Below are 16,129 nucleotides of genomic sequence, written 5' to 3'. Positions count from 1 at the left end.
GTTTGTAATGAAGTTTGTACTTGAATAAAAATGTAAATATTTAAGCATCAAATGAGATTGGGCGAGTTGAAACAAAATCCGAAGCCCAAATTTGATGCATAACGACGCAATTGAGTGATGTCGAAGTGAACAAGATCCGATCAAATCGAGTAAAATTAGATTTAACTGGATGGAGTCTAATTCCAACCTAACTCAAATTTTGTGGTTGTTTTTTATTTTCTATACCAAAAGAAATATATTTAAATTAAGCAACACTTGCAAGAAGTTGTTCGTCCAATAATCTGAAGCTAATAATGTTGGATGGATCGGTAATCGAATCCTCAAATTTGTGGATAATTAGTCAAAATAAGCGTTATCCAATGACTGTGAGATAAAAAGGAGTACAATTCGGTTAAATTGAGTATTATCTAGTAATTTCGAGTATAATTTGATGGAATGTTGAGTAAAATTGGATCAAATTTTTGGATCACCACTACAAGTAAGTGTTATCCAGTGATTGTGGAAGAAGGTTGAGTATATTAGGATTTGATTGGAACAACATTAGGTGGATAATGGGTTATAGTGAGTATGATCTAGTTATTTTGAATATGCTTTGGTAAAATAGAGTAAACTAGATTAAATTGGTGGATAACCAGTCATGAAAAGTGTTATCTAATGATAAAGAGAGAACTTTAAGCATAATTGAATTACATTAGATGAAATTGGGGTCAATGATCGGCCATATTGAATATCATCTAGTGATTTTGAGTATGATTTGATGGAATGAAGTAAAATTGAATAACGTTGGATTTAATTTGTAGAAAATCAGTTAAAGTAATAGTCATCTAGTGATCGATGAAAGAAAGTTGAGTTTAATTGGAGGGAATTGGATGGACTTACATGGGTAATCAATCATACTAAATACGACCTAGCTATGTTGAATATGATATGATGGAATAAATTATTATTGAGTAAAACGAAGTTTGTGATCCATATTGGGTTATTACATTAAGGAGTCAACTAGAAAAGAAAATTATATACAAGTATGTTTGCCAAAGGTGTCAACTAGTACAATTTGGTCGAAGAAAAATTGAACAATATGGTTTCATATCGTAGTCGGAAAAGAACCTGGCTGGCTAAATCTACACGACATCTCTCTAAATGGTTGTGGCTTAACGTTCAATGTGAAATTAGTCTTATCAGGTAGTTGTGGTACAACGTTCGATTTTGAATTAGTCTAAGTCGATGCTTAATTTTTGACATTATACCTGAGAAATATCAAGACACACTTTGGTATATTTTTTTTTTTCTTTTTTTATTTTGAAGCATGCTTTTTATCAAATATTAAGAGACTATTACACGAGGATATATAATACCCAAGATTCATCGGTTACTATAAGATTTGGCAAGACAAAAATCTATATCAACATGATCTTGGGGGTGAGAAAACAGTCTTCGGATCGGAGTTACATCGGTGGGTGTGTTGGAGTCGAAGGTCGGAAGGCTCAAAGTTTAATTTTACTTAGATTCATCAGAATCCTTGTGTCGTACTCTCTATAATCGGTTACTCGCATAATCTCATCTAGTTTTTTCCAACTAAACTCATTTGTCACTCATTAACACTAGATCACACTTACCTTATGACCAATTATGCACCTAATGCCCGTAAATAGCTAGATTTCTTGAGTGAACCGAAAAATTATAAGCATAAAATAGAGGAACGATACTAGTGTGTCAGATTATAATATAAAGAAGATAGTTACTTGGTCAAAATTTTATTCTTACGTAGATTATTTTTATTATTTTTAGTTTTTTTTAGTGGTCTAATTTTTGTTTATATGGGAAAATGATGTCCAAAAACAATAAATAGTTTCATATGTTAAGATAATATTTTAAAAAAATGCTATAAATTCGATTATTTTTTCAAAAAAAAAAACTAAAAAAGAAATTAAGTTTGAAAAAGAAGCACCGTCGATATTATTTCCAGCTAATGTATTAGATGTGAATGACCACCGTTGGATGTTCTTATCAACAATCGCTTGTTAGAAAAACCCTAAACTAAGCCGCCTCTCAATGCATTCTCCTCTCCTTACCCTTGCGCCTCAACTTCTCTTCTTCTCATCCAACTAGTTCGATCGATCAAATTATCTGGTACTTACTCCTATTTTCTAATCGTAGAAGAAGATGATGGATTCATCCGCTGAATCTTCAAACTCGTATGAACTTTTTTCAATTGGATGTATCACCTTTGATCTGTTTCAGTTGATTTTGGTTGTTTGTTTTTGAATTGATTTTTTTTTTCTGTGAATTTGTAAATACAGGAAGGGAACGAAGGGATTTTCAGTAAACCTAGCTATTCTGGATTGTAACCAAGCTGCAAGTTAATTTGTCGTGGATGAAGGATGAACGATAATAACTCTGTTACACCCAGAAACCCCGAGACAATGGAAATCTCACCGCTCTTTGGTGGTGATATCATCCTTATCAAGGTAACATCTTTTCTATATTTTTGGTTATTAAGGTTTGTTTGATTGTTAGGGTTTCGAATATTTATGTTAATTCTTATGTGGATTATTACAAAAAAAACTTGGAACTGTTGAGTCTTATTGCTATGCCGATGTAGTTATTTGTTAGTGTTTAAAAATTCTAAGGTATGGGAATTATTCGGTGAGAGTTGTTCAGTAAGGGTTGGCTTTGGATCTTTACTTGTATGCTGCATTTTTTGAGTGGGTGAAATGATTCAATTCAATTGGGTTTGGAAGTGTTTTTGTTAATCTTTTATTGGTGTTATACTCAAAATTGAGTGGGTGATAATGCTTCAAGTCTATTGGATTTTTTTTTTTGTTAATCTCTTATTGGCCTCGTACTCAAAATTGACTAAGTTTTTGTATCTTCTGATGCATTATTATTTTGAATTCTCACTTTTCTGGTCTAACTATGAGGCAGTTAATTGCATTTAGAATTTTAGAGGTTCCAAAGTCGAGTTCTTTTAGGTTTGTGCAAACCTTTAGGGCAAATGTTGTTTATACTGATACATATGATTAATGTACTTAAACGTTTTTGTTTGTTCATCTAGTTTTATCTTACATATTAGCAGCTTTCATTCCTTCTGTTGACTGTCCGCATTATGTCTGCCAATCTTTTAGTCTGACATGCGAGAACAACCTATGTAACCTTTAAATGCTTCCAATCACTTTGTCTTTTTTTTTCTTCCATAGGTTTGTGAGTCCTAAGGCGTAAAATAATTCTACCAAGCACCTGTTGTTTTTTATCTTTGTTGAATCTGCTATCTTTCTCAAGTATGTGTACTTTACTTTCAGGACATATTGAAGACACAAGGGGGACGCGTAGATTGTTCAATGCTGTTGAATCTATTCCCCGTGTTACAAGGAAGGAAAAGTGGGCCTTGAATTGGATTCGAAGGTATTATTACATTTCCCTTACTCATTGTTGTTACATGTATCGTCGTCGATTTTTCTGGAACAAGGTTTATGTTACGGATCAGATTTAGTTTCTCTTTCAAATTTATAGTTTGTTCGAGAAGGGTCAGGGGCTGTATCATGCACCAAGTTTTGTCTCTATCTATTAACATCGTAGTCAGTGTCACGCTCTGAATACTCTGTATGTTGTGCTTACTATTGGATAGCTGGTAATACATATTGTAAGAACCTACATTTGATAGGAAAGCAGGATTTAAGCATCTGATCAAGTACACAATGTTCTCTTCATTGTTGCAGCTGGAGATTTATAGGTTTCAGCACAAGCTGTTCTTGTACGATACAAACATCGACAAATGTTATCAGGTTTTCAAAGTTACCTAAAGCTGTACTCTATACATCAATTTAGAAGCTTGCAAGTTATATGGAAATTGATGAGCGTTCTTTAAGGTTGATGATTAGAGATTGGGAACCAAAATTGTTTTCACTTTTCCCAGTTTAGGACCTGCACATCCCAGGCCAATTTTTATGACTTAGAAGCACAAAAGCCATCCTGTTTCTGTTGACGGCTGAAAGATTACCTCCAATGCGGGTTAATTTACTTTTTGATGCCTGTGACTGTGTTTTTAGATCTTTTGTACGGATATTATTGATTTGTAAGAATAACTATATGGCACACTATACAGGAATCAGTGTATTGTAATGTTTTTCAAATAAATAAATAAATAGAATGTTCACTTTCAATTTTGTTTTTTTTCTTTTTTGGAACAATTTTCTTACATTTTTTATTCTTTTGTGTGTTCCTGAATTATATTTTCTTTTGCTTATTAGCTATTCAATCACTTGCATCACTTAATATTAGTCATGTTGAGTCGATCGTAACTATAAGTAGTGCATTGGCCATGTTTAAATGCACTTTGTGTGTGTAAATGATAAAGATGGCCATGACTGAAATGAATCCATGTAACTTTAAAGTAATAAATAGCCACGCTGAAACCATAGTTTGCGTCTATAAGGGCTTTATCGGCATGGTTTTATTGATTTGTCGTGTCACTGTAAATCATGGATTGGTCATGATAAAACTAAATTCGTGTGTCTAAAAGGTAAATAATAGCTACGTTGAAAGATGTCGTGTCTAAAAGGTAAATAATAGATGCGTTGAAAGATGTTTGTGCGATCGTAACTCATAAATTGGCCATGGTGATACGAAATTCGTGTGTCTGATTGTTAACGAATGCCATGGTTAAAATAAAATCCATGTGACGTTAAGGTAAAATTTAGCCACGTATAAATCAAATTGTGTGTCTACAAGGATCCTATAGCCATGGTGACAGTAAAAACGCTTAACTACAAAAAAAGTAATGAGTACCATATATACACGATAATAGAGGTACGGCCATGATCAATCATATTTTGTAGTCACTCAAAGTTTATGTAGCCATAAAGGTACCTCTTTGTCACGGCACCTGATGCCACATTTTTGGAGTTAAAAATTTTCATGGCCAAAGGCCTATGGACACGGTGATTAAGTGTGGCCTATGTGAAGATTTGTACTAGTGACCCAAGGATCACTCTCTCTCCTAGATTTCTAGTTCTGACGACGAATGAATCGTTTAAGATCTACAAAACCCTAATTTTAAAACAACTCGCCAAAATCTCTAACTTCTACCATTTTAAAGCAATTTCAACCTTTCTCAAACTCTTAGATGAGGATGAATCCCCGATCTAAGTCCCTGTTTCTGGGCGCCAAAATGTAACTACTGGAAACCCAGTAGCACTCCCAAGTAAGAAAAGAAACAGATCTAAGACATGATAAAGGTTTTGGATAAGAAGTTCTTTATTAATTAACCACTCCAAGTAGTGAAAAATACAAATTTTTGAGTACAAGGAAATCCTAATTTCTCACCCAAAGCAAAGCTCTCCCTCACCAAAGAATCCGTCCCTCATACATTGCCCTAGGACCCCTATTTATAGACCAATCAACCCTAATGGTGTACAACTCATTTTTCTTCGCCTGGATCTCGTGGAGATGCTTTATACTTCGCCCAGATCATTTTCCATGAAGTTTTCCCCTTTCTTTCGCTGACAACTTTGGGTGTTTGTCGGGACAACTGTCTCTTTTCTTGCTCCATAATTACTTACTTCGCAAGTTATCTTTCTAGCCAAGTAAACTTACTTCGTCCATCTTTATTTCGTGGCTGGTGCCTTGCCGGGTACTCCAACTGATTCTTTGCAGTTTAGATTCCTTAGACGAGGTACTTCATTTTAGGATGCTTCGTGCTTTGTGTTATTAGTTAGTGGCGAGGTAATTTTGACATTTGATTTGACAAGTTACTGACCGAGATCTTCAAGTAAGATTCTTCAGTCCTATTTCATGCCTTCCTATGCGGCCACGTGGCGAACCTATTTTGTGTACCTACAGGTGGTTCTTGCTAAATGGAAAATTATTTGTTGCCGACTTGAGAGTCTCCATTTTGTTCACTGTTATAGAAAAGTTAACTTCTCGATTGACTCTCTTGCTAACAGAGGAGCAAGACTGAAAGAGGTGTACGTTGGTCAGCCAAGTTGGATGCCGCATATTGAAGTGCCAGAGATAGCTTACTATAGGTTTTGGTTGTTAATCTGTTTTGCTGTTTTTTTGGTCTTTCGTTTCCTTTTGCTTAATCTTGGATGGCTTTTGCTTGTTTTGGCTTATCCCTTGTAATTCTTTTTGTAAAGAGTTGAGTTGGTGCTTAACCGAAGACCACCAATCCACCACTAAAGTCAATAACTTGGCAGTAAAAATGTTAGATTCATCCAGGACCGGAAACAATTAGCACTTGCTCTGATGATATATAAATAGTTCTAGTCACGAATACCAACCCACTTGAAATATTTTTTTTGCTCGGCAGATCCACTTGAAAAATGATAAACTTTTTTATTAAATAAGACAATATATTAATGAACCCAAAAATAATTCATGACAAAAAAATAAATAAGAGGTGGTATCCACTACTTGCAATTGTTAGGATCAATAGTAGAATGTCCTAATTTGCTATCTAGAAGTAGACTGATCTTTACCAATTACCCACTCCCCATTCTATCTTCATATATATATATTTTTTTTTGATAAAACTTCCGTCTTCATATCCAAATATTCACATTAATGGAAAAGGCGAACCATGGCCGGGAGTTCCTTGCTGGGTGTGATTCAGTCAGCTACGATCATATGAAAGAAATGAAAGCATTCGATGATACAAAAGCTGGTGTCAAAGGAGTAGTTGATGCTGGAGCACTCTCGAGAATTCCAAGGATATTTGTTCGACCCCAAGATGAGCTTGCTAATGATGAGAGATTGTTCATGCCTAGTAACGGTGATTTTAGTGAGAATGGCAAGTTTGAGACTCCAATAATAGACCTCAAAGGGGTTCTTCCAATGAACAAAATCAATGATGATTATGATCAACAACGACATAACGAGATTGTCAATGAAATTCGACATGCTTCAGAGACATGGGGTTTCTTTCAATTGATTAACCATGGGATTCCTATAACCGTGATGGACGAAATGATGGAAGGTGTAAAAAGATTTCATGAACAAGATGCAGAAGCTAAGAAGCCTCTATACTCAAGAGATCCAAACAAAAAGGTGGTCTATTTTAACACTCATTTTCATTTTCATAAAGCAAGATATGCTGAATGGAAGGACAGCCTGGTATGCCGAATGCTCTCTCCAGATCCTATCGACCCTGAAGATTTGCCGGACACATCCAGGTAATTATCTCGTTTTTTCAATAGTTTGTTTTTACCGAATCAACTCCGTTGTATTATTGACATGTATGATCGGTTTCATGGTTCTCATATCCAGTGATATTATGCTTGAGTACACACAACATCTTATTTGTCTGGGGGATATTCTTATCGAGTTACTATCGGAGGGTCTAAGGCTCCATCCTCAACACCTTAAAGGCTTAGATTGTACCAAAAACTTGGTTAACATTGGCCATTACTATCCAGCATGCCCAGAGCCAGAACTAACTCTAGGTGGTGGTAAGCATTCTGATCCTACGTTTTTTACTATCCTTCTCCAAGATGACATTGGTGGCCTTCAGTTCCTTCATCAGGATTACTGGGTTGGTGTCACCCCGGTGCCTGGAGCTCTATTAGTAAACATTGGTGATTTACTGCAGGTATGTATGCATATATAATTTTCTTTTTGTTGACATATATATATATATAACTTGTTAGTTGATTACACTTACATATATATGCATCTGTACGCAGGTGATCAGCAATGAAAGGTTTAAAAGCGCTGAACATAGAGTTGTGGCGAATTTTACAGGACCAAGAATTTCAGTGGCATCATTTTTCAGTGGTTCCAAGACATCCACAAAGCTGTATGGTCCCCTTAAAGAACTTAGTTCTACTGAAAATGATGATGTGGCTAATTATGATCGACCATTATACAAAGATATCACTATTAAAGAATATCTAGAGGTTTATCATTCTAAAGGGCTGAACGTGTTGAGCCACTTTAGGTTGTAATACTCCATAGTTCATGTTTCATTTCAGCCGAGTGTGGTGATATTGCAGTGAATTGTTTTGTGTAATAATGGATAATAATTCTGTAAGTTATTTTCTTTTGTGACCCGTGTAAATTCCATTTTATTGTGGGAACTGTAGGTGCATGATAAAATGGACTACGAATCCATATTAAGGCCGAGAGATAAGCACCGTATATAATTACCATTTTTTTTTTTTGGCACTGAACTCAAATTTGGAGCCAAAAAGGTTTAAGTTCATCCAAGGCAGAAATGATTTGCTTCCTGTTAACCAACATGCATTGCAATCACATATTCAGATCTTCTAAAGAAGCTAGTTTCATTGTGCAACCGAACCAATTATTATAAAGACCATCTTCTTGATGTTAGAGATGAAATGGGTGTGCAGAAGTTTGATAGGAAGACATACTATGTCTGGGTATAGAGAGTTATTAAACAACTTTTACTAGATTAGGAATGCTGAAGAAATGATTGGATTTATATTTGGATAATCTATTAGCTTATCGGGACAGTGTTTTTGCAACATTGTAGTCCTCTTGATCCGTGGCTCTTTGAGTTTGTATGTCTTTGAAATCTTTTTGGATCATTAAAGGGGTCAGTTTATTAGCTCTAGCATGGTGGTTAGTTGCTCATTATAGCACGCATCTATATGATTTTGGTAATTGTCTAGCCCCTTTGATAAATAAATAGAATAATGATATCCAATGCTATACAGTTCATGCACTGCGATATCTTTTAATCCGAAGAAGATTAGTTTCCTACCGAGTTTTGAGGTTCTGATTTGTAAAACGCCCTAGAAATCCAATTCAAAACCAATTGACAACAAGTAAACTAGCTTCTGCGTACATTCAATATTTATAGCGATTACAAGCGATTACAATACTGCTTCAACCACCGTCTGTGGAGTCCAGCTTGAATCCATCGAATAGGTCCAACAAGTGACTTCACACCATTCTTCAAGCTTAGTGCTATACCATTGATATATATGTGTGATGTTTTTCATTCTATTTGAAATATTTGTTTGTTGTTCTCCTTTCTGTTTGATCAAAACTTCAAACTTCAATACAACAAAAACTTCCCATTATGGAATAAAATAAGCAGGTTTTATCTCCTAATAGAGATGCTAGAATATTATTATGAGCGTATATACCTAATTTGATAACAAATTTATGTTAAACATTACCCAAAAAGGATTAGGATTCACATGCTGTGACGCACAAATTTGTCAAATACATAAAAGCTGCCAAAACAGTGATGTTATACTTCTATAATTATCGGACAATTAATCGATCACTTGAAAATTAGTGCTAGTTTGGGTGGGGGTGAGTGAAACAACAACTTGATACGGCCAAGAGGCAAGTTCATTGCTGTTATGCATATACAGATGATACTTAGCAAATATGAAGTTTAATCAATTGATTAATTTGACAATATGAAATTAATCAATTGATTTCAGCCACTCTGACCAAATGTATGGATGCACATATATTGCACTTCAAACAACTTGCACCTTAATGCCAGCGTCTCTTAGTATGTCTTAACCCACGAGGCACCGCAAGTTTGCCAAAGGAAAGTGGCGTTAATTAGCTAGTTTAAAGGAATCCATGGTATTGCGTTCATGAGTGTGATTCGTGTGAATACAGTCCCCACGCACTGAGCATGAATGAGTTTGTGCAAGGTCTTTTTATCGGAGTTAATTTTTGACTGAACGGAAGTGTATATGAATACAAAAATTCTTAACAAAATGTTCCAATAAACAACCCCAAAACTGCTCTCTTTCTACTATTTTACGGCTTAGTTAGTGGGGGTCAATGCCCAAAAGTGTACCCCTACAGAAAGCTAACGTGGGAGAAGTTCGTAAAATATTTTCTGGACGATCTGTCTAATATCAGGTAGTATCGGTTGCTGCTATGTGTTATGCGCTTAGAGATCAAAACTCGCACAACTAAAACAAGATTACCAATTAAATAAAAAGCTTGAATTAGCTGTCAACTTCGGAGCTTTCTTTTCTCCAAATATTCGAATTTCACCATATACTATAGCAGAAAGACCAAGCACTGAAACATTTCGATAAGTAGAGCATGGTGCATTGATTGGTTCCAACATTTTTTTTTCCAGAATTACCTTCTTTTCTTTAGAAGACGCTCAGCCTCTTTAACAAGATCTTGGTCTGGCGGGCGACTCTGGCTTGAGAACCTTCTTATCATATCGAGTAACAAGTTTAGGCGCCATGTCTGGAAGAGAAAGACTTCTTGAGAACCTCCTTAACAAGTTGTTACAGATTTGATTTTATCATCGGGAAACCAGTATTACACCTAAGCATTATAATTACCACATTTGTTTCGAGACCTAAAATTCGTCAACTAACTTAATTTCCGATGATCTGATTTGAAATTTGTTTCGTTGGCCAAATTTGTTTTTGATAAGAAAAAAATCCCCCAGTGACGTTGCTGTCGGTACAAAACGAAAGGGGTTTTCGAAACTTCAGGTTGCTTTGTGGCCTGAACCTAAGATAATGGATTCTAGTGAACCAGGAACTCATCTTACAGACGATATTGTTGATGAAGGGCTTGAGATATTCAAGTTCAGTTTGATTGGAAGGTTGGAGTTTAAGGATTTGACATTGCCTAAGTAGGTTACAGTGTCTGATGATCAATGGAAAATTCCCAGATTTCAGCTAACTCCGATGGAAAAAGGTTTCACAATCCAGTTATCATCTCGAAGATAAAAAAAAAATCTGACTTGTAACCAAAAAGCCATGTAACAACCCCATTTTCTCTCTATCGTGATCCAAAATCTACCATGATTCAAGATATTTATCGTGACCCGAAGTCTTCCCCATGATCTAAAATTTACCACTATAACTTTATCCACCCAATGATTCGAGAGTCTTGGTTTGTCCGAAAACCCCCACATGTTATATTCACTTAGTTTTTAAAATGTTTGTTGCATAGAGACGTATTCATTGATCTGCCTTTTTTTTTGTTTTAATACATCACTGCTTTAAAAAAAATAAAAAATGAAACAATATTTTCAAATAAATAAAATTTGTGAAATTTAGACGTATGGTTGATTAGGTATGCATTAACCAATTACCATGATCCATCTCAGTACATGATGCTTCAAAAAAAAAATAATCTCAGTACATGACAATATTTTCTTCTTCTTAGCATAATAGCATTTATCTGATCATCATTCGAATCTTCTTCATTATTGTTCAAGAGAAGAGAGATATCAATAGTAGGAATTCTATCTGTTTCAGACATAATTGGAGTTACTATACGATTAGAAGTCAAGACATACAGTATTAATAACACAATTATGTGTGATACTGCCTCTCTTTTACCCTTGGTTAATGCATTCTTATCGACCAAAAAAAAAAAAAAAAAACTAGTCCCAAAAGCTAAACAACATTAGAATTGATCATCAGACATGCCACCTAAGAAATATACAGCCGTAACACTGTAGAGCTTTAAGGTTGCCGCAGGGAGTTACTATAAATTCCACCGGAGTTGCCAAAAACCACCTGTAGCAGCCTCTTCATTAGATTTCTTGCAACTTGATTTATCGATAAAACAAAAAATTTCCAGGTCAAGAAGCATCAAGCTCTTATTTCCTAATAAAAACGTAGTTGGTGGTTCCGATACCAAAATTTGTTTTAAACCTTACCCAAAATATGGGTAAGTGGCCAAGTGGGAGTATAAAACCGTTAACTCATAGTTTTTCTAATATTTTCATATGGAGTGACGCACAAGTTTGTCGATTACGGAAAGTTTTAAACAAGAAAACAATGACCACCATTATAGTTTAATCCGGATGTAGAAGTTGCCTAACCAAGAAAAGATTGATATATTAATCGATGATTAATCGTTAAAAATTGAGAATAAAACAACATTTGATGCGGCCAATTTCGAATTATTACTATATTAAACCAACTTCATGACAAAGATTAAAGACAGGATCCTCCCTCTCACGAATAGGGCAAAAGACGCAATGACACTTCTTACCGCAAGGGATAACACTAGCCGGCAGACGACGTATGGCGAATTTTTTTTTCACCTAAATGGCAAATGATCTGTTGTTCAATCCGGTTAGCTAAATGCCAATAAAAATGACCGAGTATGTCCAAATATTCACCTTCATGGAATATGTAAACCATGGCCAAGAGTTCCTTGCTGGATGTGAGTTAGTCAGTTATGATCATACCAAAGAAATGAAGGCATTTGATGATACAAAAGCTGATATGAAAGGAATAGTTGATGCGGAAGCCCTCACGAAAATTCCTAAGATATTTGTCTGTCCGCGGGATGAGCGTGCTAAGGATTAGAGATTGTTCATGCCTAGTAACAGTGACATTAATGAGAATAGTAAGTTTAAGGCTCCAATAATAGACCTCAAAGGCGTTGCATGCACCAATGAATAACAGAATCAACAATGATTATGATCAACAACGACATAACGAGATCGTTAATGAGATTCGACATGCTTCCGAGACATAGGGTTTCTTTCAATATTACTTCCGTCATCAATATCACTAAACTCGACTGCATGCAGCATGTCTGTATTGCAATACTATTATATTGTTGTGGGCAACCAATTTCTAAATTTCATGAACGCCGACTAGTTGGTCATTATAGCCTGCATCTAATATAGCTCATGCGACGATTTCTTTTAGTCCGAAAAAAGTTATCGAGGTTACTAGTTTTGTATCAAAATTTGCAAAAGTCGATAGATATCTGATTTAAAACCAATTGACAATCCCTCTGGTCGCATATTATATTCAACCACCGACTGGCGGAGTCCAGCTTGAAGCCATCGAGTAGGTATAAGTGATTCCATATGTTAACATCAAGCTTAGGGTTATAGCGATGATCGTATAACCACTACCATATATTGATATGCTTGTTGTTTTCTCCTAGGATATTATTACAAGCGTTACGTATAACCATGCACATCTGGTAACAAGTTTTAATCACACATGCGGTGATGCACAAGTTTGTCGAATACATAGAAGCTGCAAAAACAATGATGCTATACTTCAATTATGTTTTAGTCTTGATTACTTTAATATAATATGCGTGGGAGAGTAGAAAACAACAACTTGATAATTGGTGCTAGCTAGTGGGGTGGCCAAAAGAGAAGGTGTTCTTTTTTTTGGCGAAACTCACAAAAGAGGTTTAATTCAAGGAATCAAAGGAAAAAGAACGGAAAGGCAAGCCAAAAAACAAGTTGATTCCAAGGATGCATATACCTGGTACATGGCTATTCCATTATTAGATTGCAGCACCTACTTCAAATTTAATTTATTATTATTATTAGGTTTAATAATAGTACGATTCCAATAATCAAATTAATCAATTGATTTAAATTCTTCATAATAGTACGATTCCAATAATCAAATTAATCAATTTATTTGAACCACTAACAAATACAGTATGAAGTTTAATATTGTACAAGTGCCTCAACTTGCACCTTAATTAATGCAGGCGTATCTAAGGACGTCTTAACCTACGAGGCTCCGGAAGTGGCCAGAGGAAAAGTGGTCGTTCATTTACTAGTTTAGTTTATCTCTACAGTAAAGAGATTAGTGAAATCAAATAAAAAAAAAGATTAATACAGTCCCCATGCACTAAGCAATACGCATATGACCTCAAAATATAGTTGTTTGTGTAGCTTAAATCTTTTTACCAGAGTTTTTGACTTAATGGAAGTGAATATTAATGCAATTTTTTTTAAACTGAATGATCTTAATAAAAACTTCAAAAGTGCCCTCTCATGATTATTTTTTTAGTAGACTCCGTCTGCATTTGTGCAGAATACACCCTTTAGTACCCAAAAGGTTCTTCACTTTTTTTTTTCTTTTTGTGGTGGTTTTTTCTTCTTCTGGCGAACAGTTTTTTTGTTATGGTTTAGTAGTTACTATTTTGGCATTCTTGCTATGTTTAAATTCTTTTCTATAACGGGTCGGTCTGCCCCAAAATTATCCCTATAAATAGGTTACGCTGTTATGTGATAAGACATCCAAACTCGCATGTATATCTCAAACATGCATCTCCAATGTGTTTTGGTCTCATTCTCACTGATAAGTTTTTACTACTTGAGAGTGCGGCCTGAATTTTTCTTATTAGCTCCATTTCTATTAGTATTATTTTCCTTGTATTCGAAACATAAGAAGACTCAAGTTATTGTGCGTTGGCCAATTGTAAGTGTGTTTCCATCGATCTTCCAAAACATGCATCGTATTCATGATTGGACGGTCGATGTCGTCAATTTGTGGGGAAGCACCATAGTCGAAAGAGGAGCCATTTTTGGGTATTTCACCGGACTAGTCACAACTGATCCTCGAAACATCGAGTACATACTCAAAACCAACTTCTCCAATTTCCCTAAGGGAGATGATTTTGCAGAGACATTGGACATATTTGGCGATTCGCTAATAATGGATTCACCATCGTGGAATTATCATAGGAGGATGACAAGAAGAGTTCTCATGTCAAATATATCGCGTAACATTATAGCCAATACAAGCAAGAAGGTAGTGCGAGATTCTCTCATCCCTTTTCTACATGATGCTGTAGAAAATTCGTTGGTTATCGACTTACAAGATGTGTTCTTGAGGTACACCTTTGATACTTCATTTAGCGTCCTATTCGGAAGAAGCGCAAACTATCTTTCTCCCTGTCTTCTTCCTAATGAGCTTGCAGAAGGTCTTGATGATGCTATGGAGGCTTTGTTTTATAGAAACGTAATGCCCAACTCATACTGGAAATTCTGTCGCCGATTGATAATTGGTAATGAAAGAAAGATGGATAAGGCGCGGAAGACTATAGATCGGTATCTGACAATGTATATTAAAGCCAAAAGAGAAGATATGAGTAAAGGGACTTCAGAAACAAGTAGTCTATTTGAAGGAGATATGAGCAACCTTATACAGAATGAGAATGATGAGGTATTAATACAAGATGACAAGCTCTTTAGAGACAGTGCTATGTCGTTTTTCATTGGTGGAAACGATACAACAGGTACTGCTCTTACTTGGTTCTTTTGGTTGGTTGCGAAAAATCTGAACGTAGACGCCAAGATTTTAGAAGAACTACAGCTTATTGTATTCTCGAAAAAGTTATCACAGAAGACGCCGTTGGTGTTTGATATAGATGATTTGAAGGATGCTGTGTATCTCCACGCTGCAATATGTGAATCTCTAAGGCTATACCCTCCGATTCCCCATAACCGGAGGACCTCTCTGAAGAAAGATGTTCTTCCTGACGGAACCGTAGTTGATCCTGGTATGATGGTTGTGATTTCGATGTATGCGGCTGGAAGGATGGAGCACGTATGGGGAAAAGATTTCCTGGAGTTCAAGCCAGAACGATGGATCAATGAAAATGGGAATCTAAACCATGAAACCATGTCTAAGTTTTTTGGGTTCAGTATTGGTCCTAGAATTTGCTTAGGTCAAGAAATGGCTTTTGCGATGATGAAGTTAGCAGCTTCAGCCATGATCTTTAATTTCCATGTGGAAGCTTTGGTGAATCAAATTATCACGCCCAAACCATCAATTGTATTAAAAATGAAGAATGGTTTGATGGTTAGGGTTAAGGAAAGGGTCCTCGTGTATAATGCTTAAATCTTACCAGAGCATGGCATTTCAATGAAAAAGAAATTAAAAACCAATAAAATAAAAAGCTTGAACTTAACTAGCTGTGTCTACTTCGGTGCTGCTAGCTTTCTTTTCTCCAAATATTCGAATTCCACCATATAGTAATATAGCAGAAAGACCCAACATTGAAAATCTGCCTGGAAGAGAAAGACTGCTCGAGAACCTCCTTGACATGATGGATCTAGGAACAAGTCCAGGCGCCATAGCTGATCTGCTTGTCGGTGGGTTGTATTGCAGGGATTTCCACAAACGGTGGTTTGTTTTTCTTTTCGAAGACTTGCTCAACACACAAGTTCAAGATTGGTGTTTTCCTATCTGCATGCACAGCGGTACCGGTACGTGATTGCCATATAAGAGCCTTTTTCCTTTTAGTATGGGCCCGCTACCAAGGCCCAAATCTCAAACTTTTAGTATGACCTGTCAAACATGCTTCAATGGCCCCTACTCGGAAGTCGGAACCAATCCATACACTAACAGGAGGGATGATGACTGAAAGTTCTCGCAACACTTTC

General features: G+C 35.8%; 2 protein-coding genes and 1 long non-coding RNA gene across 3 annotated transcripts; all 3 read left to right on the top strand.

The window, feature by feature from the left end:
- The first annotated feature begins 2,034 nt into the window (after positions 1-2,034).
- On the top strand, positions 2,035-4,160 carry LOC113349565. The gene is made up of 4 exons (XR_003360267.1): positions 2,035-2,195; positions 2,301-2,468; positions 3,300-3,402; positions 3,717-4,160. It is a non-coding gene; the product is annotated as an uncharacterized LOC113349565 (long non-coding RNA).
- Positions 4,161-6,440: 2,280 nt separating this feature from the next.
- Positions 6,441-8,045, top strand: LOC113354190 (1-aminocyclopropane-1-carboxylate oxidase homolog 11-like). Its single transcript, XM_026597600.1, has 3 exons — positions 6,441-7,169; positions 7,264-7,585; positions 7,680-8,045. Exons 1-3 carry the CDS (start codon positions 6,562-6,564, stop codon positions 7,938-7,940), a joined length of 1,191 nt encoding a protein of 396 aa, XP_026453385.1. The 5' UTR covers positions 6,441-6,561; the 3' UTR covers positions 7,941-8,045.
- A 6,144-nt stretch (positions 8,046-14,189) lies between these two features.
- LOC113352336 (alkane hydroxylase MAH1-like) lies at positions 14,190-15,584 on the top strand. The gene has a single exon (XM_026596167.1). It carries the CDS (start codon positions 14,190-14,192, stop codon positions 15,582-15,584), a length of 1,395 nt encoding a protein of 464 aa, XP_026451952.1.
- Positions 15,585-16,129: the final 545 nt, after the last annotated feature.

This window comes from Papaver somniferum, chromosome 2 (genome assembly GCF_003573695.1).
Source record: "Papaver somniferum cultivar HN1 chromosome 2, ASM357369v1, whole genome shotgun sequence".
NCBI lineage: Eukaryota > Viridiplantae > Streptophyta > Magnoliopsida > Ranunculales > Papaveraceae > Papaver > Papaver somniferum.
Note: the sequence above shows the minus strand (reverse complement) of the source record. Positions and strands in the feature narration are given on the sequence as shown.

Coding starts and splice junctions, on each gene's coding strand:
- LOC113354190 (XM_026597600.1), top strand. CDS start 6,562: ATGGAAAAGGCGAACCATGGCCGGGAGTTCCTTGCTGGGTGTGATTCA. Junction 7,170..7,263: donor GATTTGCCGGACACATCCAG/GTAATTATCTCG, acceptor TCTCATATCCAG/TGATATTATGCTTGAGTACA. Junction 7,586..7,679: donor ACATTGGTGATTTACTGCAG/GTATGTATGCAT, acceptor ATCTGTACGCAG/GTGATCAGCAATGAAAGGTT.
- LOC113352336 (XM_026596167.1), top strand. CDS start 14,190: ATGCATCGTATTCATGATTGGACGGTCGATGTCGTCAATTTGTGGGGA.